We start from the raw sequence: 27306 nt of genomic DNA, 5'->3' as shown, positions 1-27306 counted from the left end.
GGGCTGACAGGCAGAGAGAATATAGAGAAGGAGAATCTGGGACAAGAAAAAGAATAGCCAGAGAAGGAGGAAGACTCCAGGGGCCAGCCACCCAACTACACAGCAAGCCACAAGGTAAAAGTAAGATTTACAGAAGTAAGATGATGGAAAAAGCCCAGAGACATAAGGGTGACTGGATAATTTAAGATAAGAAAAGCCAGCTAGAAACAAGTCAAGCTAAGGCCGGGCATTCATAAGTAAGAAAAAGCCTCTGTGATTTATTTGGGAGCTGAATGGCAGGCCCCCCATTAGAGCAAAAACAACCAACAACAGATAACAGCATTTGCTGCTCTCATAGAGGTCCCACACTTGGTCCCCAGCGCCTACATGTCAACTCACAACCACTTGTAACTCTAGTTCCAGAGGATTTAGTGCCCTCTTCTGGCCTCTTTAAAAGCTGCATGCATGTGGTGCACATTCATTCATGTAGGCAAAACACTCATACACATATAACAAAGGAAATAAATCTTTTCAAAACGGAGAGATATGTCAAAACAAACTCTCCCTGTACCTGAACAGCAGCCATAGCAATAAGTGGGTCACTGGTGAGCCTCGCTGCTGAGCTGCTCCCCAGAACAACTCTATAGAGAGGTCTTGATGGAGGGCGGGGAGTGAGTGATGAGTCTCAAAGACTGGGGAAGTAGACTGAAAAGAGGGCTTCACAGTGCTCTGCCTCCTGTGGGTGAAAGAGACGTACACATCCTCACTGGTGGATCTTGAGCTGATCAAAATGAAGACTACCAGATGTATGTTGGATAGAAGATTGGATGGATGGCAGATGGATAGATGAATGGATGGATGATAGATGATAGATGAATGGATGGATAATAAATGGATAGATGAATGGATGGATGGAAGATAGATGGATATAAATGGTAAAGCAAGATTCACTGAAGCAAAAATAGGAAAATATTACTACTGGAAGAATTTAGATTGTGGGCTTATAGGTGTTTGCTGGGATTACAGACATATACCACCATGCCTGATTTATTTCGGACTGGGGATGAAACTAGGGCCTTGTGCATGCTACACAAACACTCTACTGAATGCAACATCCCAGTCTGGTGCATTTAAAACAGTCACAATAGACACACACTTCTCCAGCAGAGCCACACTGGCTAAGCCTCCAAAACAGCATCATCAACTGGGGACTAAGTGTTCAAATGCCTGAGAATATGGGGAACTTCTCATCTAAATCACTGTGTGTGTGTGTGTGTGTGTGTGTGTGTGTGTGTGTGTGTGTGTGTGTGTATGTGTGTATGTGTGTGTGTGTGTGTGGCTCGCGCGCGCGCACACATGCCCGCGCATCCTGGTGCACATGTGGGGGTCAGAGGACAACTTTGTGAAGTCAATTCTTGTTGTAGAATCTTTATTTACACTCTAAAGATGTATCTCTGCCTAAGGCACCTTCTGATTTGTTAAATCAAGAGCTAAATGGCCAATAGCAAGGCAGGAGAGAATAGGTGGGACTTCCGGGGAGAGTAAGATGACTCTGGGAGGAAGAGGGGCAGAGACACCAGCGAGATGCAGAGCAAGTCAGAACTACAGAATGGAGGAGAGGTAAAAGCCACGTGGCAGATTGTAGATTAATGGAAACAGGTTGATTTGAGTTACAAGAGCTATTTGGGGAAAAGCCTAAGCTAAAGGCCAATTAATTAATAATAAGTCTCTGTGTCATTATTTGTGGGCTGGTGGTCCAAGAAAGTCCGAAAAGAAAGCTTGCTACAGATTCTCTCCTTCTGCTTTTAAGCTGGTTCCAGGGATTGAACCAGGCTCGAGCAGGAAGCACCTTTTTTACACTGATCTGTCTCCCATGCCTTGCTTCCTTCTCTCTTGGAAATAAGTGGTTCGTTGAAATCAGTGCGCTTAATCTGACAGTTTCTGTGAATAAACAAATTGGGCTTTTGGGGGTTGCTTGGGTGAATCCAGATACTCCCTAAAAGACAATCCTAGATGCAGAGATGAATTTAGATTCTGACTCAGGGCCTCCTTTGAACTAAAGTGATTTCATCCAGAAATGGTTGAACTATCCTGCAGACATCCACTGACTTGTGCTGACACACTAACCAGATGCAGTTCTCACATCTCATACTCAGAGCACAGGTTATCATTTTTTAAAATAAATCTCAGGTAGCCCAGCATGGCCTCCAATTCACTAGGTAGCTTCAAGTGGCCTTGAACATCTACCTTGTCTACCTTTTGCCTCTACCTCCTCAGTGGTGGGGTTACACACATACACCACCACACCAGGTTTATGCAGCCCTAGGGATGGAACCCATGGCTTCATGCACGGTAGGCAAGCTCTCTACCAACTGAGCTATATCCCCAGCCCCAGAGGCAGGTATAATGTAAGTGAGTTCCAACCTTCCCTCCTACAATATTTCCTTGGCCGACTGTTCCTTTAAGTCTTCAGAGCTTCCCACGTGTGGGGGTTCAGCACCTTACTCTCTAGCCCCCTGACCCATCCTCATGGAATATTATTTTAACTGGGCAAAGACATGTTACATTTGTTTATGCTGCAGAATATCCCTTTAACTGTGTAAAGATGTGTTACTTTTGTTTATGCCGCGTTTGTTTAATTTTGTAAAGATGTGTTGCATTTGTTCCACCCTGCCTCTGACTGGTTTAATAAAGAGCTTAATGGCCAATAGCTAGGCAGGAGAGGGGAACCAGAAGAATGAGAGGAAGAGAGAATGAGGGACACACTCAGGGCAAGAAGCCAGGCAGATGCCAGACAGACAGACAGACATAGAGATGCAGTGAAAGGAAGACAGAAGAAAGGAAGGTAATAAGCCCAAGGCAGAAGGTAGATGAAGAGAAACAGGTTAGCTTAAATTAAAAGAGCTAGCCAGAAAGGAGCCTAAGCTAGGCCGAGCATCCCAAACTAATAATAAGTCTCGGTGTCATGATTTGGGAGCTGGTGGGTGGCCCCAGAGAAAAAGCCTGGTACACATCCTGCGGGTTCCAGGCCTCCTGCCTCCACTGGGCAGGTTCTCCCATCCATCTACTCCCCTCTGCCCGAGCGCTCCCCTCGCCACCTTCCCCTCATGGCCTTTCTCTTTTCCTTCCTTCTCCACGTGATGCCACCTTCTTCTTCCACTAAAGCCTGTGGGTGCTGGGAATTGAACTCCTGTCCTCTGCAAGAGCAGCCAGTGCTCTTAACTGCTGAAGCAGCTCTCCAGCCACTGTGGTAGTTTATACTTTTAATAATACTAGCACTAGGGAGGTGGAGACAGGCAGATTGGTGGCTAGCAAACATACCCTGTTGTGGAATATTAATTTAAGATGTGTTACATTGGTTTATGCTGTGGAACATTTGTTTAATGATGCAAAGATGTGTTACATTTGTTTGATTAAACAAAATTAACCTGGGGTCAGGAGGCTGAGTCAGCAACTAGCTGACAGGAAGTGGTAGGGAGGAACCATGTGTAGCTGGGGTTCTTAAGTGGGGGCTGAGCAGAAGGACGTCCTGTTTTGGGGGAGCCACAAGAAAGGAGAGGTTAGCTACTTGCTCTTCAGCCTCCCTGAGCAAGCAGAATTTCACCTCAACCTTTGAATCCTGAGTTCTTTAGAGGGATAGAGAGCTGCAAAAGTTCCCTTTAAAGGCCATGGTTAGCCAGTGCCCGGGGGAACAGAATTCCCTCCTGGCTATGGCTACATACTGGTAGCTTCAGGGCTGCAATTGCTGATTAGGCACCCGTTGTTTAAGGGGCAGTACTGAATTTGATGAAAAACAACCATACCCTACTTGGCAAGACTGGGCCAGTAAAAAAAAAAAAAAATAATGTGTCAGAAAACAAGGTCAGGGCCTGCAGGATGACTAGGCAGGTCAAGGTACTTGCCTCCAAGCCTGTCAACCTAAGTTTGATTCCTGGGTCCCCCATGGTGGAAAAGAGAACTGACCCCTGCAAGCTGTCCTCTAAGTTCCACACGTGTGCCACGGCATATGTGCACACATACCTGTGCCTACAGATAAATCAATAAATGTAATTTAAAAGTTACAACAGGATACATGGTACATAAGGGTGACCTCAGATCTACACACACACACACACACACACACACACACACACACACACACACACACACACGAATTGGAGGTTTTCGAAGCAAGCCATATCCAATCAGACTTGGTGACAGTGCCCAGCATGGTATCGCACCCATTTAAGGAAGCTCAAATGCATCTCTACTGAAATTGGAACAGACACTAGTCATTGTTACGTTCACATAACTTTCGTCTTAAACTTTAAAAAGGCATTTCACATCTGTTTCCTGTTTTGACTCCCTCATGAAGAGTGGAAGTCCAAAGATCCCGGTGAATAAAAACCACCACGGTTGCACCATCAATCTAGTACACCCGGCCAAAGGGCAGCATGGCCTTGCCAAGCCCAAGCACTTCCTTCCCAGAGGAGTGTGGAATTATCTGAGCTTGTGCCCAGCAAAGGGTGCAGGAAGGAGGTGATGCCAGAGGATCCTGGGATGTCGGGTATGAGCAAGTTCATATGAACAGAAAAGTCCTTCACCCAGCTCAGAAGGAACCCTGAACTTGGAGATAGATCCAAGAGACCATGGAGAGCAGAGCAGGAATGGAGGAATTGGACCACCGTTTTCTGTTCACCAAGCACTCATCAAATCTGTAAGGTGGGGAGAGGGCTTTAGAGACAGCATTCAATATGCTGCTGTTTTCTCACTCTGAACAAGCAGGAGCAATGGGGTACAGTGGTTTACAGGGTGTCTCTGGAGTTACACTGCTAGGATTTGGATCCAGTCAATATGACCTAGGACGAGTTACTCAATACCCTTGTACCTCAATTTTATCACCTATGGAATGGGAACAGTAATAAAACCTACTTCAGGATTTTTATGAGAGTTAAGTGAATTAATTCATGCATTTCCCCAAAATAGTCCTGAACACAGTAAATGTTCAGTGCATGTAACTATTAATTAACTTTATTAACCAGCATCTATAGGCTATTTCTTTCTTCTTTCTTTCTTTTTTTTTTTCTTTTTGGTTTTTCAAGACAAATGAGTTGCCGGGATCCATCTGTATCTGTTCTGGGACCTCAGTGCTAGGATTACAGATGAAATCTCAGCTTGCATGGATGTTGGGGACCAGGTCTCAGGTTACCATGCTGTGCAAGCAAGCATGTTACCCACCGAGTCATCACCCTAGCCCTGCTTTCTCTCTGGCCCTCTAGTTCCTTCACTACCTGAGGACTGTCCACTCCCCTCTCACTCCCCACTCTAACCATTAGCAAGAGAGGCTTTCCATAATGTCGATCTTTTCACTCATCATCCAAAAAAGCATTCAGTGGCTCCCATTGCCTACAGATACAGAATGAAATTCAAGGCCAAGTTCGCTCATGGTCGGATCCCAGGTTATCTTTTCAGTCTTGTTCCCTAAAGTCCTTGCTTCATGGCCCCATTTGTCCCTAACTTTGCTTTTCTCTCCACCCAGAATATCATTTCCACGTGTCCAGATTCTAACCGTATTTAAGGTCAAGCTAATTAAGCCTTCCCAACACAGTGACCGTCACCCCTGCCTAAAGGAGTTCTCTGACCCAGACTTCTCTAGCACTTAACCGGTCCTACCTTGGGGCACTGGTCACATTCAAGCCTGCATTGAAATTGTTTTGTTTATGCCTCAATCCTTTTCCGTCTACTTTGAGCATCTCTTTCCATTTCTAAAATTGAGTTCTGCTCACCTACCAGGTGCCCAGTGTGGTGTGTTGTTCAGCTGGTGGAGAACGCATTCATCTTAGCCCTGGCCCAGGCCCCTTTGCCTCGGATGGTGTCTCTCTTCTTGTCGGAGCATGATCTTTATGTCTTTCTCCTTTAAATATGGGTCTGGTCTTGTGACTTGCCTTAGCTAACGGGACATTGGCAAAAGGGAGGCAGCAGGCTGGGGAGATGGCTCAGTTGTAAAGTGCTTGTCAGGCGAGTGTGGAAACCTGAGTTCTGATCCTCAGAGTCACCAGCATGGTGCGCTCCTATAACTCCAGAGCTTCAGCCGAGGCAGAGACAGGTAGACCTCTAGAGCTCATTGACCAGCTAGCCCAGCCAATTAGTGAGGTCCAGTTCCAGTGGGAGACTGTCTCCAGAAAATAAAGTGGAGGGCCGGCCAGGTGGGTCACTGAGTAAAAGTGCTTGCTGCCAAGTCGAGAGACTTGTTTGACCTCCAGAACCCGAATGGCGGAAGGAGATAAACAGTTGCCACAAGTTGTCCTCTGCCTCCACACTCACGCCGTGGCTGTGCCCACCCCTTCCCCATACACAACAAATAAATGTAAAAAAATAATAGAGACCGGTTGAGGAAGACACTGGACATCTGGTCCGCACAAGCAAGCATATGTACATCACACACACACACACACACACACACACACACACACAATCGAACTGATGCAGGAAAAGACCTGAGAAGCATTTTGCCCATGAGGGCTTGCTCTCTTTGGCCTGTGGTTGGCATCTCAGACCACAGTGGAAAGCCGACAGGAGACATGTTGCCATAACCACAGCCACGAGACACATACATAAAGCCACTCTGGATAACCCAGACCCTGTCCGATAGCCAGATAGCTGCAGCCTTGTCAGCGAACCCAGGAAAATCCAGCAGAAGAACTGCCCAGCTGAGCTCAGCCTAGATTGCCTACCGTGAGAGTTGTGAGCAAGGTAAATGGGTGTGTTGTTCTAGGCCACTGTTTTCAGAGTGATTGCTTGCACAGTTACTGGAATAGCCTATAGCCAGGCACATCTTTGTTTGTTTGAGACAGGGTTTCTGTGTGTAGCCCTGGAACCCGCTCTGTAGGCCAGGCTGACCTTGAGCTCATAAAGATCCTCCTGCCTCTGCCTCCCGAGTGCTGGGATTAAAAGGCTGCACTACCACCACCTGACTAGGTGATTCACATATTTAATTCCAGCACTCGGGAGGCTGAGGTAGACAGATCTCTGTAAGTTCAAGGCCAGCCTGGGGTCTACAGAGCAAGTTCCAGGACAACCAGGGTTACACAGAGAAACTCCGTCTCGAAAAAATAAAACAAGCAAGCAAACAAACCAACAAAAGAATTCACACAATTAAGTGAAAAACTACAAAGGGTTACGTGAATGCCCTGTGAATGCCCTGTGAATGCCCTGTGAATGCCCTGTGAAGCCAGTCCTCCTTCCATGATCCCAGGACATCTGGATGCTGAGGCTCCTGGAACCAGATCAGATCTAAAGGGCACATGATTCGACAGAAGCCCCCACCTGGCGCCTGCCCTGCCCAGTGAGCTTTCTGTGCCCCTAACTCTGTCCTTGTCGCCTTTCATCAATTCCTCCAGAAGCTGGGAGGGTTTCATCTCAAGCAGACACCCCTGTCCATCGGAATACTTCCTCCTGCTCTTTTCCTGGCGGCCAGCCGGAAACATCATTAGGAAATTAGCAATTGAGGACCATTTTTTTTTTTTTTTTTTTTTTTTTTTTTTTGGTTTTTCGAGACAGGGTTTCTCTGTGTAGCTTTGCGCCTTTCCTGGAACTCACTTGGTAGCCCAGGCTGGCCTCGAACTCACAGAGATCCGCCTGGCTCTGCCTCCCGAGTGCTGGGATTAAAGGCGTGCGCCACCACCGCCCGGCTAATTGAGGACCATTTAACACCCCCCACACCCTGAGAGTTCTCTCAGGCTTGGAAGGGAAGAGGTGAGGTCCTAAGCTGTCAGGAAAACAAACAGTGAGGTTAGGGAGGTCCCCTGAGATAAGTGGCCTGTGTGCGGCTATTTTTAGATGGGAAAACACAGCAGGCCTCAGCTAGGAAGTGAAAGACCAGCAGGTGGTTCTCCAGGTGTCCACAGTGTACCATGGGGTGGAGGAAAGGGAAGCCGGGCCAAGAGAGCCTAACCTGCCTCCCTTCTAGAAGGGCAGACAGGGAAAGGGTGTTCCTTTTTGTTTTTCAGGTTTTAAGCCTCTTGGGGTTGGGATGCTCTTAGCTACCATTTAGCTCAACGATAGGGCCTTGGAGCACAAGGCCCTGCCTTGACAGCCGCGGAGTGAGCGACACTTGAAGCCTCTTCTCTTTGGAAGGTGTGGAGCACAAAGAGGTCACAAGACTCCAGGGGAACTCTCCAACCGGAAACCCCCATAGCAAGATGCCTGTGGCTCTCCTCTCACGGTGAATCCCAAGTGCCCTTGACCTTCTCTGCTCTGTGGGAAGATGACTATGCCCTCTTTGTTGTCAAAGCTCACTGGCCCTCCTGCATCCTGCTTCCTCTCTTAATCACCTAACCACATGTGGCGTGTTTGACTGTGTTCGCTGGGTTCAAGGTGGCGGCGGCTCCGAGCTCTGCTCTGCCTCAGCAGTCAGTGTGTGTGTGTGTGTGTGTGTGTGTGTGTGTGTGTGTGTGTGTGCGTGTGTTAGCTTCTAGGGAGACGCTCCCCAGATGTCCCGCACATCCCCCACACCTACAAGTTCCTTCCAGATCTGTTTTTCCTCCAGGCTTAGTTGCTTTGGAAGGGAACCCTTTCTTCTTTGCCATCCCATGGGCACTGAGCCTGGCACCCTTGGCATCATCTTTGACGGCTTCTCATGCTGTGTTGCTGCCACTTATCAGGATGTGCCCTTACATTTCCTACACTTTATTTATTGTGTCTGTGGGTGCGTGGTGTATGCATTGTGTGTGCACATGTGTGTGTGTGAGGGTGCACTGGCCCACGCATATGCATGTGGAGGTCAGAGGCAAACGTCAGGTGTCCTCTTCTACCACCTTCTGCCTTATTTTTTTTATCTTTACTTAAAACATTTTTAGTTATATTATTTTATTTGATGTGCATGAGTGTTTTGCCTGCATGTATGCATGTGTACTATGTGTGTGCCTGGTGCCCACAGAGGTCAGAAGAGGACATTGAATCTCCTTGGCCTGGAGTTATGGATGGCTGAGAACTGCCATGTGGGTGCTGGGGATAGCACCTGGATCCTCTGCAAAAGCAGCCAGTGCTCTTAACTGCTGACACATCTTTCTTGTCCCTCCGCCTGATTTTTTGAGACAGGGTACTACGGGACCCAGTGCTTGCCAGCCTTGGCTGTCCTGGAACTCACTCTGTAGACCAGGCTGGCCTCAAACTCACAGAGATCTGCCTGCCTCTGCCTCCCGAGTGCTGGGATTGAAAGTTTGCACCCCACAGCCTGGTGTGAATTCATTTTTGAAGATACATTTATTTATTGGGGGGGGGGCTGCATGTGAAGGTTAGAGAATGCCCTGCACAGTCAGGTTGCTGAGTCCTGGGGATTGAACTCAGGTCCTTGGGCTTGTTAGCACCACCTTTCCCTGCTGTTCATCTCAACCTGAATCGTTAGGTTTTTTTGGGAGAAGGGCTTTTCTGTTTTTTTTTATTTTGTTTTTTTCTCTCTTTAAGAGACCAGGACTTGTTGCTCAGGCTGGCCCTGAACTGCTTGAGCTCAGGCGATCCACCTGCCTCAGCCTCCTGAGTAGCTGGGACTAGGGGTGCAGGCCATTGCACCCAACTGACAAAATTTCAGTTTTCAAAACAGAACCCTATTTATATATTTGTTAGCTCTGTGGCAGAGGGTGTGCTGCATATGTATTCGCATGTACAAGGTCCTGGGTTTTAAAAGAAATAGATCAGGCTTGTCCTCATGGGAGACACTTTCAGAGGGAGCTACATACTGTGGGAAGAGAAAAACCCCAGGAATTCACCACCAGCCAAATTCAATGGCTACCAGGAAGGACCAAATTTGACAGGAGAAATGTTCCTTAAGTTTGGCATCACCAAAGGTTGTGCTGGGAAAGAGTCTGCCATCTGTCCCTGAGGGAACTGGTTGATTATCCTGGCAGAAACACCCACTCTTTTGGGGGAAGGGGACTTGGGAGTGTTTTGATTTGGAGAGAAGGCAGATCCTGGGCTGGCAGGAGGAAGGGAGTGAACAGTGGGCTCTCTCAGTCGTTTGCAGTGGAGCAAAACACCTTTGGGTATTTTTCAGTGGACAGAATGTCCAGCCCTTCCTGAGAGCCAGACTCCTGCTGCCTGGTCAACAGGTGCACAGTTCAAGGTCCTCGACCTGAACTTTCCCACCGAACCCGAGATAAGTCAGCCATTTTCGCTGGCTAACAATCATTAACCCACCTCCACCTGGAGCCCCGACTTGTTTTTCTGGCGAATGAACTGGGTCACTCACTCTGAAGGTGACAGCAGCTGAACCAGCCAGTTTCCACAGTCCACCACGAAACGCCTCCCCCATCGATCACTTGGTGGGAGAGAGGAAAAAGAAACCCACCTAAAGTTGTAAAGAAAACAAAAAATTAAACTATATGGCTGGGGTTGTAGCTTGTTTGGAGGTGTGCTTGCCTAGCTTTCCACAAGCCAAAGGTGGTGGTGGTACAAAACCAATTCCAGCACTCAGGAGGTGGAGGTCGTTCAAGGTCATTCTTGGCGACAGAATTTAAAGTCAGCCTTGGCTGCGGACACTGTTTTAAAACACACCACACACATCACACACCACACACACACACACACACACACACACACACACACACACACACACACACACACACAGCTGTTTATCTTGCAGTTTTGACCTGACCCACACCCTTCAGCGTTACCAACCTACAGGTCAGAAACATCTGTGAGCTGTATCCTGGCTACAATTTGTAAATAAGACTTATTCTAGTACTATTTATAAAGTAAAAGAAGCCCCTCTCTCAATAGAGCCGAGTCCCAGACAGAATAGAGGATTCAGCTTCAAATAAAACCAGAATTTCTTTTTGGTAGTAAACACAATTTCGGCTGGTGTGTGTGGAGAACCACACTGCTTCCTCTCTTGGCTCTCCTGCTGGTAAGTAAACCTGAAGGGATGAGTCAGCCTCACTCTGGAGAAGGTGACAGCCAGGACATTGTGCTATTTAAGGGTGGGCCAGACTTTTCTTCCCAAACTTCTGGTTGCCTGGAGAAAAAAATGCCCAGTGTCCCTGCTGGTTAGTGTACCTAACAAAGAGAGGTCCAAGCCATTTTCCATCCTTGGTATTTCTCAGCTTTCACTGGAACCTTCCAGCTGGTGTTTATATGTTCAGAGTCCTCACCATTGAGGACCCGTAAGGGGCCTGCTGGCATTTGTACAAATAAGAGACAATTTCAATACAAAGAGCCCTCAGTGTTGGTCGCTATGTCTGGCTCCCTGCCCTCACCCCCACCCCCTAGACTGCCAGTGCCCCAAGGATTAGCCAGGATTTAGCATGGAATGCCTGTGGATCGGTGGGGCATGAAGCTCGGGAAATGTTGGTTAAATTGAACAGGAGAATTATTTTAAAAAGGAGATGGCAAGAATAGAGGGAGGGGCTAGAAAGATGTCTCAGGGGTTGAGAGCATGCCCTACTCCTGCAGAGGATGCAAGTCCAGTTCCCAGGGCCCACACGGTAGCCCACAGCTGCGGGAAACCCCAACTTCACACTCACGCACACAACCACATACAGACACATACACATAAACATAATTAAAAATAAATCTTGAAGCCGGGCAGTGGTGGCGCACGCCTTTAATCCCAGCACTCGGGAGGCAGAGCCAGGCGGATCTCTGTGAGTTCGAGGCCAGCTTGGGCTACCAAGTGAGTTCCAGGAAAGGCGCAAAGCTACACAGAGAAACCCTGTCTCGAAAAACCAAAAAATAAAAAAATAAAAAATAAAAAATAAAAAATAAATCTTGAAAAAGAATCAATTAAAAAGTTCATTTAAAAACTAGTGAAAGGGAGAAAATGAGGTTCTTTCTTTGGAGATAGATTTTTGTGATTTTGTTTGTGTTGGCTTTATTTGTACGTTTGTTTGTTTGTGTAGTGCGGGTGATCAAACACAGAATCTCATATGTGCCACACAACTGTCGTACTGCTGAGTTATCCTCTCACCCCTTAGATAATTTGTTTGAGACAGAGTCCCACTGTGTAGCCCAAGCAGGTCTTGAACTGAGGGCCTCCTGGGTTCATCTCCTGCCAGGATTACAAGCGTGTACTATCAGAGCAGGTGAGATAATTCCTTAAACAACTAGATACTTGGCAAGGCCTCCAGAAAACCAAATGATCTGTCCATAGGATTTGCCTTTTGTGATGCCCAAGACCTTGGAGGATCCAAGTTTCTCTCTTCAGTGAGCTTTGTAACCCGCTGGGATCCTCTGGGCTTCACCTCTTTCTGCATATGATAAAAATGTGCTGGGAGCAGCAAGAAAGAGCTGGGAGGTCAAAGATGAGGTCTAGCAAATAGTCTCGTCATGTAATCCAGAGCTGGCCTAGAGCCCCACCCCCACCCTGTCCCATGCAGAGCAGGCAGGCTGCAGCAGAGCCTCCCACAGTCTCTGCATGCTCAGAATAGGATGTCAGCCCCTTTCGGGACCTTTATCAGCACAGGCAAGCATTCTCCCGGAGTTCCTCAAGAGATAGCACTCCCAGTCCGCTCTCCATATGCTGAGCACATGACAGAACCCTGCTTGACACCGAGATCCCAGCTCCTCACCCAGCAGAGTCCCAGACAGTGGCCTTTGGATGTTTTGTCAGAGAATCCACTGTTTGTCCTCAGCTCACCTCAATCCGTAGAAACTGGAGTCCTCGGATCACCACAGCGGACACTCCATACTCTCTAGGCAGACTTACCTGGTAGAGGGAAGGGGCTCTCCTCTGGTGAGACACACTCCCTGTGGCCCCCAAAGCCCTGACAGTAGAAGATACAAATGTCCCAGCCTCCCAACACACTGAGCACCTGCTTCTCCCGTGGCCATGCAGGGCCAACACCACCTCACCCTCTCTCCAGGTTAGAAACAATGTGGGTAGGGCAATCAGAGTCCGCTAGAGGTAGCGAGCAGTCCTTGATGGTAGAGGTGAGACAACACCAGATCTCACATCCAAGTTCAAAGCACATACCCTGGAAGATGTGCCAATCACTTCCAGCATGGGATGCCGTCAGCTTTCTCTCCAGATTTAGGGACTCTGGATTTCTTCTCGTTGCCCCAAATCTAACCCCTATGTGAAAGTTAATATGGATCGCTGCTGGGAATATCAGGTGGGTTCTCAAGTCTTCTATTCCTACTGGCTCTACCCTAGAAAAATGCATGGATCTGTCACCTGGTTCATGTCCCTGCTCCCCCGAGTCCCCTGTGACCCGAGAGTAAGGCTTTCGCTCTGTCGCTTGCTTTCAGGTTGACTGTATAAATATATATGAAAGAATAAGCAAGACATGAATGTCTCTTTTCTTGTCTTTCTCTTTTCTCTTTCTTTCTTTTCCTTCTTTCCTTCCTTCCTTCCCATCCTCCCTCCCCCTCTTCCTCCCTCCCTCCCTCCCTCCCTCCCTCCCTCCCTCCCTCCCTCCCTTCCTTCCTTTCTTCCTTCCTTCCTTCCTTTCTCTCTTTCTTTCTCTTCCAAGACGTGTCTCTCTATGTAGTCCTGACCGTCCTAGAACTCGATATACAGACCAGGCTGTCCCTTGAACTCACAGAGATCCTCTTGTCTCTACCCTCTGAGTGCTGGGGTTAAGTATGAGTGCCACCACATCTGGCTCAAAAGCCTTTTTCCAAAAATGACTAAGATGAGGCAAAGACTTAGCACGTTTGCTGGAGTAAGCAGCTGAAGCCCTGGGTTGGATACACAGGGCCACATAATCAGGATGTGGTACAGCATGCCTGTGGTCCAGCACCCGGGAGACAGGAGGGTCATGAGATCAAGGTTATCCTTTTGTATCTATTTGAAACCTGAGATGCAGGAGACCCAACAGCAAAGAACAGAAACTTTTCAAAAATTTGAAAACTAAAAGTTCCTAACTAAAAGTCTCCAGTTGCCAATTTACTAGATTCTTATGTGGAGTCACATGTTCATTTTATTGTTATTGTATGAATGTACATTCATTCTGTCAATTAAAGGGCTGGAGGTGTAGCTCAGAGATTGCATGCTTGTCTAGCATGCTTGAGGCCCTATATTAGATTCCCAGCAACACACACACACACACACACACACACACAAAAAAAAAAAAAAAGCTTACATTTTAAAATTCAAAAGATCTTAGTTTCAAGGTTATCCAATGAATTAATCACTGCATTAAAAAATGATTGCTCTAGGGCTGGAAAAGATGACTTACCAGGTAAAGGTGCTTGCCGCCAACCCTGAGGACTTGAGTTCAATCCCCAGTACTCATATGGTGGGAGACGAGACATGACTCCTGAAAGTCATCCTCTGATCTAGACACATGCACTCTGTCACATGTACATACGTGTGCACATGTACATGCACACTCTCTCACACACACATAAAAGAAAAGCATTTTAAACAATTGTTTACTTGCCCTCAGAAATATAAAAATCAATATTGGAAAGATTGTTGGCTTCCCAAACCAGAGGTAGACCCCGGCCCCACAGGAAGTAGACGAAAGACCAATAGAGTGGCAGTTCCCAGACAGCAGAAACTACTGTTGTTAAGTTTTGTGTATTTTAAATTAACAACTTAAAATGTCATTTCCCACAGCAGCAAATTCCCCTTTGACTCCAAATAAATGCAGTTGCAGATTTCAAAAGGCAGAGGCACTTGCCGGAGCCATGGTGGAGACAGACTCTGCCCTGAGCCTCTGGCCTGGCTTCAAGGACCAGGGAGGACAGCCCCTAGTGCTGTCAAGCAGTGTGCCCGAGTTAATGATTGGCTCTGCCAATGGCAGATCAGGCTGTTTTTGTGTGCCTATTTTGCTATTTTTACGTAAATCACCCTGGGCATGTTTGCATCAACCTACTGATGATGCACCTTTGATCAATAGCTTTTAGACAAAAGTGGTTTTGAGTCCAAAGATCAGGGCTGGGTTGCCCTACAGACTGAATCCAGGGCATATAAAACAGGGGTAAGGCGCATACTGATAGCAGAGCAATCAGCATCAAGCGTGGACTCACCGTGAGCACGGGCTCTGCTGCCAGCTCCCTGAGGTACCAAGGGAGTGAGGATGGAGGAGCAAATGAACATTCTCCACGACTTGGGGATCCAGTCAACCCGCTACCTCCAAGAGAATTATGCAGACTCCCAGGACTGGTTCATCTTAGTGTCTGTGCTCGCCGACCTCAGGAATGCCTTCTATGTCCTCTTCCCCGTCTGGTTCCATATTCAAGAGACTGTGGGCATCAACCTCCTCTGGGTGGCGGTGGTTGGGGACTGGATCAACCTCGTCTTTAAGTGGTAAGAACCATGCAGAGGGGTGCGCGGCAGGGAAAGAGGCTGCATTCTATATAGAGAGGACTGTCCTTCAGCAGGGGCACTCCGTACTGTTCACCAAGCCCAGGTTAGACCTCCCTTGGCTTGAGAACATCAACAGAAAGAATAAGGATGGTGAGAATCCCACCAGTGCCTGGAAACGGGGAACAGTCTATTTCCTCAGGCCTGCAGGAGTGGAAGGACAGCTGAATTTAATGAGAAGTCGGAGTGCAGGCTTTGTTCTACTTTATTTTGCTTTATTATTTTAAGATAGAGTCTTGTGTAGCCCAGGCTAGCCTCAAACTTACTATGTAGCAGACAACGAATGACCTTGAACTCCTCTTGTCTCTCTCTGCCTCCCGAGTGCTGGGATTACATGCTCCCACGTGCAGGTCAGCACACTGGGGATTGAACCTGGGACTTTGTGCATGATAGCAAGAACTGCCCCAACTGAGCTGCAGCGCCAGCCCCCAGGGCAGGTTCTAAAGAAAGTTTTATTGTTTTGCAGGAGAATGGGTACCCTAGAAATAGATGTAGGAGAGAAGCAGGGAGGCTGGGAGGAGGAAGCCAATGATTCTTCACCTTTTGGTTGGGTAGGGAGAAATAATCCAGGACCTTGCTCTGCCACCTTCCAATTGTGTGTCCCTGGAAAGGTACATGAGCCCTCTGAGCTTCTGTTTTAGAGTCTATAAATTTTTGATTCTCACCAGAATCTTAATATTAATCACAGCGGACACTTATTGAACAGTTACTATGTGCCAGGGTCTGTGTGTGTGTGTGTGTGTGTGTGTGTGTGTGTGTGTGTGTGTGTGCCTGCATACATGGATGTGCTCTATCACTGAGGAGCACCCTCAGCCGTAGACCATGCGCTTTTCTGTGGAGAAGCTACTTATGTTACATGCCAGAGAGCAAGACTAAGAGTTCACCGGTGGGATGAACACAGCTCCTCTACAGCGGAGGCTGCCAATGCTCTGAGGAACAGACTTAGAGCTAGTGTGTGTGTGTGTGGGGGGGGGCGTGAGACAACGGCCCTGACCTTTTTTTTTTTTTTCTTCCGGTCTTTTTAAGACAGGGTTTCTCTGTGTAGTTTTAGTGCCTGTCCTGGATCTCGCTCTGTAGACCAGGCTGGCCTTGAACTCACAGACATCCACCTGACTCTGTCTCCCGAGTGCTGGGATTAAAGGTATGCGCCACCACTGCCCGGCCAGCCCTGACTTTTAACGCTGGCCAGGTTCCATTGCGTACATTTTCCCATCATGGCAATATCTAAGCTATTGATGGTTCTTGCTAGAAAAGAATCAATGAATGGCCTGTTTCCTCTGCTAGAAAATGAAGAGAAACAGCTTTACCATCCATTGTCTGTATCTGCTATCAGGTGATATGTGTGTACATGTTCATGTGTGTACGTGTATGTGCCTGTGTTTGTGGAGGCCAGAGCAGTCATTCCTCAGAAACTTTTTGAGGCAGGGTCCGTCATTGGACTGGAGCTCTCTGAGAAGATTGGACCCTGGGCGTCTACCACCTGTGTGCCCATGGCTGTATGCCACCATGCCCAGGTTGGGTTTTTTTTGGGGGGGGCGGTTTGTTTGTTTTGATAGGTCCTGGTGATGGAGTTCAGGACCTCCTGTTTTCATAGCAGGCACCTTACCTACTGGAACATCTCCCAGCCCGTTTCCCTGCATTGCTTGCAGATTTTTGTTTGTTTTTTTGAGACGGAATCTCACTATGTAGCTTTTGCTGTCCTGGAACTTACTATGTAGATCAGGTTAGCCTCAAATTCACAGAGATCCGCCTGCCTCTGCCTCCCAAGTGTTGGAATTAAAGGCGTGTACCAACACACCTGGCTTTTTATTGTGTTTTTTAAGATGGGGTGTGGGAATGGGGGTGGGTAGGAGGGGAGTGGGAGGGGCGGGGTCATGCATCAGTGAGGAGTCATTTTATTTTGTAACCCAGGTTAGCCTAGAACTGATTAAATAGTCCAGTCTGGTCTTGACTCATGCCTCCTCTCGAGTGCTGGGAGTATAAGTGTGAACCAGCATGCCTAGCTTGTCTGTTTAAGTTCTAGAACCTGAATGGAGAGCCTTGTGCTTGCCCTTTATCACTGAGCTACATCCTCAGCCCCGTGGGGATTTTGTTCTTACAGGACAAGGTCTCTTATTGTGTAGCCTAGGCTGGCCTCCAACTTGTAATCCTCAAGCCTCAGGCTCCAGGGGGCTAGGAGTAGAGGAGTGTACAACTATACCCAGTTCCAGGGCATTTTTTGCTTTATTTTTGAGTCGAGGACTCATGTGACATCGGTTGGCCTGAAACTCAGTAAGTAGCTGAAAATCACTGTCAATTTTTAATTCTCCTCTTCCATCAGACAAGAGCTGGGATTACAGGTGTGTGCCTCCCTGCCTGGTGTGTGTGTGTGTGTGTGTGTGTGTGTGTGTGTGTGTGTGTGTGTGTGTGTGTGCCTGCCTCAGCAGGCATATGGAGGTCAGAGGACAGCTTGCAGGAATCTATTCTCTCCTTCCACCATGTGGGTACCAAGGATACAACTCAGGTCATCAGGCTTGGGGCAAGTGCCTTTACCTGTGCCGCCATCTTGCTGGCCCTCTCCTGGTGATTCCTAAGATTTGCCTCCAGTTCTCACGTCCTTTGGCCATAAGCAGTAAAAGTCCTAAGAGTACTTAAGTACAAACTGGGTTCCAGATTGAACCCAGGGCCTCAAATATGCTAATCAAGTTGAGGGGGTGGTGGCTCACTCGGAAAATGTTTGTCTTATAAGTCCAAGGACCTGAGTTCAATCCCCCGAACCCCTGTGAAAATGCTGGGCATGGTGGCCTGCATTTGTAATTCCAGTACTGGTGAGGTGAAGACAGCCCATCTTAGGGTTTCTGTTGTTGTAAAGAGACACCATGACCATGGCAACTCTCCTAAAGGAAAATATTTCATTGGGACTGACTTACCGTTTCAGAGGTTTAGTCCATTATCATCATGGTGAGAAGCATGGCGGCATGTAGGCAGACATGGTGCTGGAGAAGGAGCTGAGAGTTCTACATCTTGACCCACAGGCAGCAGAAAACTCTGTACCACATTGGGCGTAGCTTGAGCACATGAGACTTCAAAGCCTGTCCCCATAGTGACACACTTCCTCCAACAAGGCCACACCTACTCCAACAAGGCCACACCTCTTTTTTTTTTTTTTTTTTTGGTTTTTCCAGACAGGGTTTCTCTGTGTAGCTTTGCGCCTTTCCTGGAACTCACTTGGTAGTCCAGGCTGGCCTCGAACTCACAGAGATCCGCCTGGCTCTGCCTCCCGAGTGCTGGGATTAAAGGCGTGCACCACCACCGCCCGGCAAGGCCACACCTCTTAATAGTGCCATTCCCTGTGTGCCAAGCATTTTGATACATGAGTCTATGGGGGCCATACCTATTCAAACCACCACACAGGTGGAACACTGGAGCTAATCTAACCTGATTGGTGAGCTTCAGGTCAGTGAGAGTCCCATGTCAAGGAGGCAGATGGCCTTTTGGAGGTTGTCCTCTGACCTCCATACCATTTGTGCACCCCCCCACACACACATTAGAGAGATTGGGGGCAGGTAAAGAAGGAGAGAGAAAGAGATGGGGCAGGATCTTGCTGTGTTGCCTAGGCTAGCCCCCAAGTCTTGGTCTGAAGAGATCCTCCTGCATCAGCCTTCCAAATAGCTAAGACCACCACTGCATTTGATTTTGGAAGCTACTTGTTTGAATAGATAATACATTCACCGGTTAAAATTTCAGAAGTTGCCAGGCAGTGGTGGCACACACCTTTAATCCCAGCATTCATGAGGCAGAGGCAAGCAGATCTCTGTGAGTTTGAAGCCAGCCTGATCTACAGAGCGAGTTCCATGACAGTCAAGGCTGTTACACAGAGAAACCCTGTCTCAAAAAAACAAACAAACAAAAAATCAGAAGTTATCTACTGTGTCATACAAAGTACCCCCAGGCCTCTCCCCAGGCAAAGGGAGATAAATACCTCCAAAGGTGACACATATTCAAGCTTCTTTCTCTCTTTGGGCTTCCAGCAAAATCATGCCCTGAGTCACTCAGACACTGGCTCTGCTTTCCACAGGATTCTTTTTGGACAGCGCCCGTACTGGTGGGTCCTGGACACGGACTACTACAGCAACACCTCGGTGCCCCTGATAAAGCAGTTCCCTGTCACCTGTGAGACTGGACCAGGTGAGAGCCCCGGCCCTCGCTGAGGTGGGGTGGACCTCATTCTTCATAGGATGCACCAACATCCTTTGTGGATGATGCTGACCTTGAGGGGGCCTGAGGATAGCCATTGCCTCATTCTTTTGTCACAATTCAATTTGTCTTCCATTTAGTACAATTCCACCTTAATTCATGGCAGCAGGGCCTTCCATCACTAGTTGGGAAATCTAAGAGACATTTCCAGGATTAAAGATACTCGTCCAAGAGAGGCAGGGCCACACCCACAGGCAAAGGACTAGTCAGAGTAACTGAGACATAGCCCTGTATCCAGAGAGGCAAAAGAGATTGATAGAAGCCTGAGGCCTTATTGTCCCTCCTAGCAGCCTGGCCTAGTGACCATGGCCCTCTAAGCCGACTGTCCCTTAAGTTACTCAAAGTTTTTGTCTTATTTTGGAGGAGTTGTGTACCAGTCAGCTCTGTCCTGCCAGCTGGCTCCCAAATAACCACACAGAGACTTATTATTAATTATAAATGATCAGCTGATAGCTTAGGCTTGTTACCAACTAGCTCTTACATCTTAAATTAACCCATATTTCTTATCTACACCCTATCACATGGTGGTACCTTTTTTCTTTTTTCTTTTAAGATTTATTTATTTATTTATTTAATGTACACTGGTGTTTTGCCTGTATATATTCTGTGTGACTGTGTTGGATCTCCTGGAACTGGAGTTACAGACAATTGTAAGCTACCATGTGGTTGCTGAGAATTGAACCCAGGACCTCTGGAAGAGCAGTCAGTGTTCTTAACTGCTGAGCCATCTCCCTAGCCCCACTGGTACCTTTTTTCAGCACAGCATGTTCATCTTGCTTCTCTCCCTGTCTTCCTGAGACTCGTCGTGACTCTGCCCTTCTTCCTAGTGTCCTCTTAGTGTGGCTCTCCCACCTAACCTCTTCCTGCCTAGCTACTGGCCAGTCAGCCTTCTAGTAAACCACTCAGAAGGCACCTTGGCAAAGAGACATCTTCACAATATACGAAAAGATTATTCCATAACATGGTTGTTTCTTTGTTTGGAGGTAGGTTCTCAAGTAGGCCAGACTGGTCCTAAACTCACTCTGTAATTGTAACTGAAGATGACCTTGAACTTCTGATCCTCCTGCCTCCCCACCCCTCCTGAGATAGCAGGTGTGCTAAGCTTCTGTGCAAGCTAGACAAGTGCTCTACCAACTAAGCCACATCCCCGGACCAACCTGCATTTAGTTATAGCCAGTAGGAATTGTTAGGTCAAATGACAGTTTTGTGGTTGTTGGTTGTAATTAGGAATATCCAAAAAGTCTTTCCTAGAAAGTCTCAGTGCTATTGTCCCCTCCTCGGGATCTTCTCCCTGGCCTTCTGCTAGGAAACATCTTGGATGTTTAGTCTCAGAGACCATTGGTTTTTATTGAGGACCTACCATGTGCCAAGTCCTGTTCTAGATGCCTGAGATACCTTTGCTGGCAAACAAAACAAAGATCCTGGACACAGAACTGTGATTTGAAGGGGGTGTGGTGTGTCAGTACACAAAAATCATAATAAATCAGTAAAGCAGAATATTAGAAGATGATGATTTGAGTGCAAAAAGAAGAAAAGGAAGAGAGAAGAGGAGGTTAAGCAGTTAAGAGCACTGGCTGCTCTTCTAAAAAAACCCAGGTTCAGTTTCCAGCATCCACATGGCATCTCACAGATGTCTGCAACTCCAGTCTCAGGGGATCCAAGCTTCTGTAAATCTTTGATGCATATGGCTAACAGACATGCAGGCAGGCAAAACACACATACACATAATTTTTGTTTTAAATAGGACAGAAGAGAGAGTTTGCCCATGAGAGTTCCTGGAATGCTGACTGGAGTAGAGATGAGAGAGCAGTTGAAAACTCTCCAGAGTCACAGTTGTGCAGGGGAAGGGATGTGCTGATGGGCAGATGGAGACGTCCAGTTGTGACTAAATCGCACATGACTCCACAAGGAACTCTCAAACTAGAGATGTCTCTTAATACAGACCAGTTATGGGATACAGGCTATACCTAGGTATAGAGGACAACTTCGACCAAGATGGCTGTCTTCAGCCCAAAGCCATGCCCACAAAAGGCTGAGAGTCAAGGACAACCTACAACTCTGCTCTTAGCAACTGAAAAACCATTGTTCTGTCTAGGAGGGGGTTTGGGTGGCAGATCTCAGGAATGAGAAACAACTGTAAGTTGGTCAGAGTAGATCTCATTGAAAAGGTGAAATCTAGGGACTGGAGAGATGGCTCAGCAATTGAGAGCACTGGCTGCTCTTCCAGAGGTCCTGAGTTCAATTCCCAGCAACCACATGGTGGCTCACAGCCATCATCTATAGCAGGGTCTGATGCCCTCTTCTGGTGTGCAGGTGTACATGCAGATAGAACACGCACATACATAAAATAAATAAATCTTGCCGGGCAGTGGTGGCGCACGCCTTTAATCCCAGCACTTGGGAGGCAGAGCCAGGCGGATCTCTGTGAGTTCGAGGCCAGCCTGGGCTACCAAGTGAGTTCCAGGAAAAGGCGCAAAACTACACAGAGAAACCCTGTCTCGAAAAACCAAATAAATAAATAAATAAATAAATAAATAAATCTTAAAAGAAAGAAAAGGTGGAATCAGTCAGGCAGTGGTGGCACATGCCTTTAGTCCCAGCACTCAGTAGGCAGAGTCAGTCGATCTCTGTGAGTTCGAGGCCAGCCTGGTCTACAAAGCAAGTTCCACGACTCTCAGGGCTACACAGAGAATCTCTGTCTGGAAAAAAACAACAAAAACAAAAAAAAAAAAAGAAAGAAAAAAAGAGCTGGGCAGTGGTGGCACATGCCTTTAATCCCAGCACTCAGGAGGCAGAGCCAGCCTGGTCTAGAGTGAGATCCAGGATAGGCACCAAAGCTACACAGAGAAACCCTGTCTTGGAGAAAAAAAAAAAGGAAAAGAGAAAAGAAAAGCTGAAATCTGAGTCAAGACTTCAAGAGACAAGGGAGCTGACCAAAAGAATTAGGGGAGAAGAGAATGCCTGATGCAGCGTGGCCAGAGCAGAGTGAGAAGAAAACTAGAAGGGAACTGATGGTGGGCAGATGTATAATATGTGCACCCAGTGTCCTGACTCCTGTGCAGTCTCCAGACCATCTGAAACTACAAGAGCAGTGGATGACCTCTCTGGCTTTGCTGGCCACTGCACCACCAGATCCCTTCACAATGCTTGGCACGTAGTATGAATTCAGTTTGTTAAATAACTGAATTAAAGATAAACGAGTGGATAGTAAGAAGGATGGATAGTTAGATGGAAGGCACAATTAATGGATGGCTAATGGATGGGTAGATGTGTGGATGGTACCTTGGCACTCTCTCAAATGGACACCTTTCCATCTTTAGTCCATTCATCCTTTTTTCTGCTATTTAGGGAGTCCTTCTGGCCATGCCATGGGCGCAGCAGGTGTCTATTATGTGATGGTCACTTCTGCCCTGTCTATACTTCGTGGAAAGAAAAAGCCAACATATGGATTCCGGTAAGAACACACCACTGGGCACGTGGGTGAGCAGGAAGTTGCACACTCTGTAGCTGCACAGTGTTGTTCTTCCTCCCCTAGCCCATTCTCACACTTACAGTCGGCACTAGTAAGAGTCATAGCACTTCTGTGAGTTAACATGGGACTCACAGAACCACTGATCTAGAGAGAGTGGCAGAGCTTAGAATAAATTATTTTATCCATTCATTTATGGGTTTGGTTCCGGTATTCAAAAGGGACTTTGTGAATGTTGTGTAACTACTCTATCACTGAGCTATAGCCCCAGCATTTAGGAAAAAAAAAAAAAAAAAGCCAGGAGGTGATGGTGCAAGGCATCCCAGCTCTCTGGAGGTGGACAGATGAATCCAGGATGGCCAGAGCTACACAGAAAACCTTGTCTTAAAAAACAAAACGAACAATGTCCCTTTTTTGTATTAACCTGGAGTCATCTCATGGATTAAAATAGACAGACATAAGATGTTCCTAATGTGGGGCCCCTAGGTATACAGTTAGAGTGTAAATCCTTAGTTATCAAACAGATAATAATAAAAAATTATTGTATTATATTATAATTATATAATATATTATAATTAATATAATAAAATAATAATAATAAATTAAATCAAAGTGGTTTGGTTTTTTTTGTTTGTTTGTTTTTTGAGACAGGGTTTCTCTGTGTAGCTTTGCGCCTTTCCTGGATCTTGCTCTGTAGACCAGGCTGGCCTCGAACTCACAAAGATCCACCTGCCTCTGCCTCCCGAGTGCTGGGATTAAAGGCGTGCGCCACCACCACCCGGCCAAAGTGTTTTTTAAAGAAAAAATCATGTAAGCACAGTCTTAGTTACTTTTCTGTTGCTTTGATGAAACACCATGACCAAGGAAACTTAGAGAAGGAAGGGTTTGGGGCTTGGTTCCAGAGGGAGAGGAGTCCATCCACAGTGGCAGAGAAGCATGGTAAAGGGAACAGTTGAAAGCTCAGTCTCAACATGGCTCCAGTCTTTAAACCCCGCCCCTATCGACGTACTTCCTCCAGCAAGGCCACACCTCCTAATCCTACCCAAACAGGGCCAGCAGCTGGAGACCTAGTATTCAAATGTCTAAGAACACAGGGGAGATCTTACTCAAACCACCACAAGCACCACGCATTTTTGAGCTTTTGAGCAGGACTCCCAGTTTCTAAAAGTTCCTCTGATGGCGCCTCAGTTTGCCAGGCTCCTCTGTTCCCACATGGGCTGCTGTCTTTGGTGAAGGATCCGCATTTGGGTTCTGAAGTGGTTGCCTATTCTCTTGCAGGTGTTTGAAGGTCATCTTGTGGTTGGGATACTGGGCTGTGCAGCTGAATGTCTGTCTGTCCCGGATCTACCTTGCGGCTCACTTTCCCCACCAGGTTGTGGCTGGAGTCTTGTCAGGTATCGTGGACTCCTCCCCTACCCACTTCCTATTTCTTCTGGATCTTCCTTGCCAGCGTGGCCTCCTCCGTGCTGTCAGCCTTTCAGTGGTTTCAAAGTCAAGGGGGGGGGGGGGTTTAGAAGCTAAGGAAGTGGCTTGGTCTCTAAACCAGCCTGAGGGCCTGAATTTGATTCCCATCACCCACTTAAAAAGCAGTGCATGCCTGTATTCCCAGAGCTGGGGAGGCAGAGACAGGAGGATCCCTGGAGTTCACTTGGTGAGCCCCATGTCTCAGGGGCAGATCGTATAAAACAAACAAACAAAACCAGTAAGGTGGCCGGGCGGTGGTGGCGCACACCTTTAATCCCAGCACTCGGGAGGTAGAGGCAGGCAGATCTCTGTGAGTTCCAGACCAGCCAGGACTGTTACACAGAGAAATCCTGTCTCAAAACCAGATAGATAGATAGATAGATAGATAGATAGATAGATAGATAGATAGATAGATAGAGCAAGCCTGGCAAACGAAGATATGCTTGTAGAAGTTATGCCACACAACAAATTTGGGGTTGTTTTGGCTAGAGAGAATAATGTCATCAACTATGTGACCGGGGGTTTAAATTAAGAACTTACTAACTTCCGTGGAAGGAACTGAGACCAATAGATGGCATTGAAGCATGCCAGTGGTTTGCTGAGATGGCTCACTGGGTTAAGACATTTGCCACCAAGCCTGACCACCTGAGTTTGAGCCTGGGACCCACATGGTAGAAAGAACCAACTCCTGTAACTTGCCCTTTGACCTCCACACAGGTGCCATGTCACATGTATGCCTGCCCACACACGAACAGACATACACATACCCCATAACTGAAATTTAAAAGAAATAAAAGAGGACAAGCCCATCAAAACTGAATGAATGGGGCTGTCTGGTGGGAATGCACCCCGTCCCTGAGCATATGCAAGAAGAAACAGGACCCACCACACACAACAGGGAACTCAAATTCAGCGGGAAGATGTATGTGACGCTGTTCTTTCATCTGAAAGACACTATGTTGTATCTTTACACTCTCCGCTTTGACGTGTGATTTAATTTCACCTGGTGGGATGATGGCCTGTCACCCGTTGCCACCTCTGTTTCTCACGGTGCTTTTTCCTGCACAGGCATTGCTGTGGCTAAAACTTTCAGCCACATCCGGAGCATCTACAATGCCAGCCTCAAGAAGTACTGTTGGATCACCTTCTTCCTCTTGGGTTTCGCGCTTGGATTTTACGTGCTGCTAAAAGGGCTGGGGGTGGACCTCCTGTGGACTTTGGAGAAAGCCAAGAGATGGTGTCAGCGGCCTGAATGGGTCCACCTCGACACCACACCGTTTGCCAGCCTCTTCAAAAACCTGGGGACCCTCTTTGGGTTGGGGCTGGCCCTCAACTCCAGCATGTACCGGGAGAGCTGCAAGGGAGAACTCGGCAAGTCGCTCCCATTCCGCCTGGCCTGCATCGCGTCTTCCTTGGTCCTCCTGCACCTCTTCGACACTTTGAAACCCCCGTCCCAGAATGAGCTGATCTTCTATGCTCTGTCTTTCTGCAAGAGTGCGACAGTTCCCTTTGCTTCTGTGAGCCTTATCCCCTACTGTCTAGCCCGGGTTCTGGGTCAGACTCACAAGAAGTCTTTGTAAGGCATGGGGAGTCTTTGGTATTTAAAGTCAATGACCATGCAAAGGTTTGGGGGCTACCAAGGCCTTCTGCATCCCAAGGCCAGAGGTGTTCACATCAGCCTGGGTAACCCTGTCTTTCTTTGCTATCTTAACCAAAAAGGTGAATTCTTAAATGTTACCAGGGCTGTTTGAGAAACCCTTGAGAGCTAGAAGTTGGGTTATTTTGGGATTTTCCCTGAAGACCCATTTGCCATTCTCCCGTCAGATATAGAAGAGCAAGCCCAGGCCAGAGATCCTGACTGAGAATTCTCTCCCTGTGCAGAATCCTCCCAGCTGGGAAAAGGGCACAGTGCATTTGCTAGGAAGAGAAAGAAGTAAGAGGCGGGGAAGTGTTGTGTGTATGAGCAAACCACATGCCAGCCCGTGTCTACAAGGCTTCAGTTATGTCTGAGTCTTTAAACAGGACACTCTTGATAATGGTAGACCAACTTCAAGTGTAATGAGCAGCCAGCTAAAGGCAGCAGTTCCGCTTCCGGCTTTTCTGGTGCTTGAGTTCCTGGACGGCTGTGGTGACTTTGTCACTGCACGAGTCAGAACATTCAGGCATCACCAACTTCTCTGTCTCATCACGTCTGTCTCCTCAGTCTACGTCTGCATTCCCTCGAATTCTCCACTGGTTTCCTGTGCCTGAGGCTGGACCCTCAGATGTCCAGCAGGCAACTGTTTGGTGGTGCTTTTTGTAGGGTTAAGTTAAACTCTAAAATCTTGAGCAACAGGGCGAGGGAGAGCCAGGATGCCTCTCTCCAGAAGGTCACTCCGATGTTATTTTTGATTCCTGGAGCAGAAATAGGACTCCTTTCTCTAGCCCACACCAGCCAAGAACTCATTCTTAGAGGAACAGCCAGCTCCAGCCTTCTCTGATCTGCAGAGTATAATTTCAAAAAGAAAAAATGCTGTAGCTATTTATTCAAAATTCCTTTTTTTGCTATGAATTCTCACCTACACCAAGCGCCCTGTTCCTAACATCTTTGAAAAGAAAACTACACGTGTGCAGTATTTTATTAAAGCAACATTTTATTTAAGAATGGAATCTTGCTTATTACTCTATTTTATTTTGTTTTTATGATATTTATTTTATGTGGATGGGTATTTTGTCTGCAAGTATGTCTGTGCACCATGTGTGTGCCTGGTGCTTACAGATTCCAGAAGAGGGCATCAGATCTCCTAGAACCAGAGTTACAGTTGTGAACTGCGGTGTGGGTGCTGGGAATTGAACCCAGTCCTCATAACACATGTAAAAATGTCGAGCATGG

General features: G+C 47.3%; 1 protein-coding gene across 1 annotated transcript; it reads left to right on the top strand.

The window, feature by feature from the left end:
* Nucleotides 1-14978: 14978 nt before the first annotated feature.
* On the top strand, nucleotides 14979-26014 carry G6pc1 (glucose-6-phosphatase catalytic subunit 1). The gene is made up of 5 exons (XM_052756283.1): nucleotides 14979-15208; nucleotides 19323-19432; nucleotides 22850-22955; nucleotides 24249-24364; nucleotides 25503-26014. Exons 1-5 carry the CDS (start codon nucleotides 14979-14981, stop codon nucleotides 26012-26014), a joined length of 1074 nt encoding a protein of 357 aa, XP_052612243.1.
* Nucleotides 26015-27306: the final 1292 nt, after the last annotated feature.

The sequence above is a fragment of the Peromyscus californicus genome, unplaced genomic scaffold (genome assembly GCF_007827085.1).
Source record: "Peromyscus californicus insignis strain IS unplaced genomic scaffold, ASM782708v3 Scaffold_3__1_contigs__length_106647218, whole genome shotgun sequence".
Classification (NCBI taxonomy): Eukaryota; Metazoa; Chordata; class Mammalia; order Rodentia; family Cricetidae; genus Peromyscus; species Peromyscus californicus.
The sequence above is the reverse complement of the archived record's forward strand: the minus strand, read 5'-3'. Positions and strand labels throughout refer to the sequence as shown.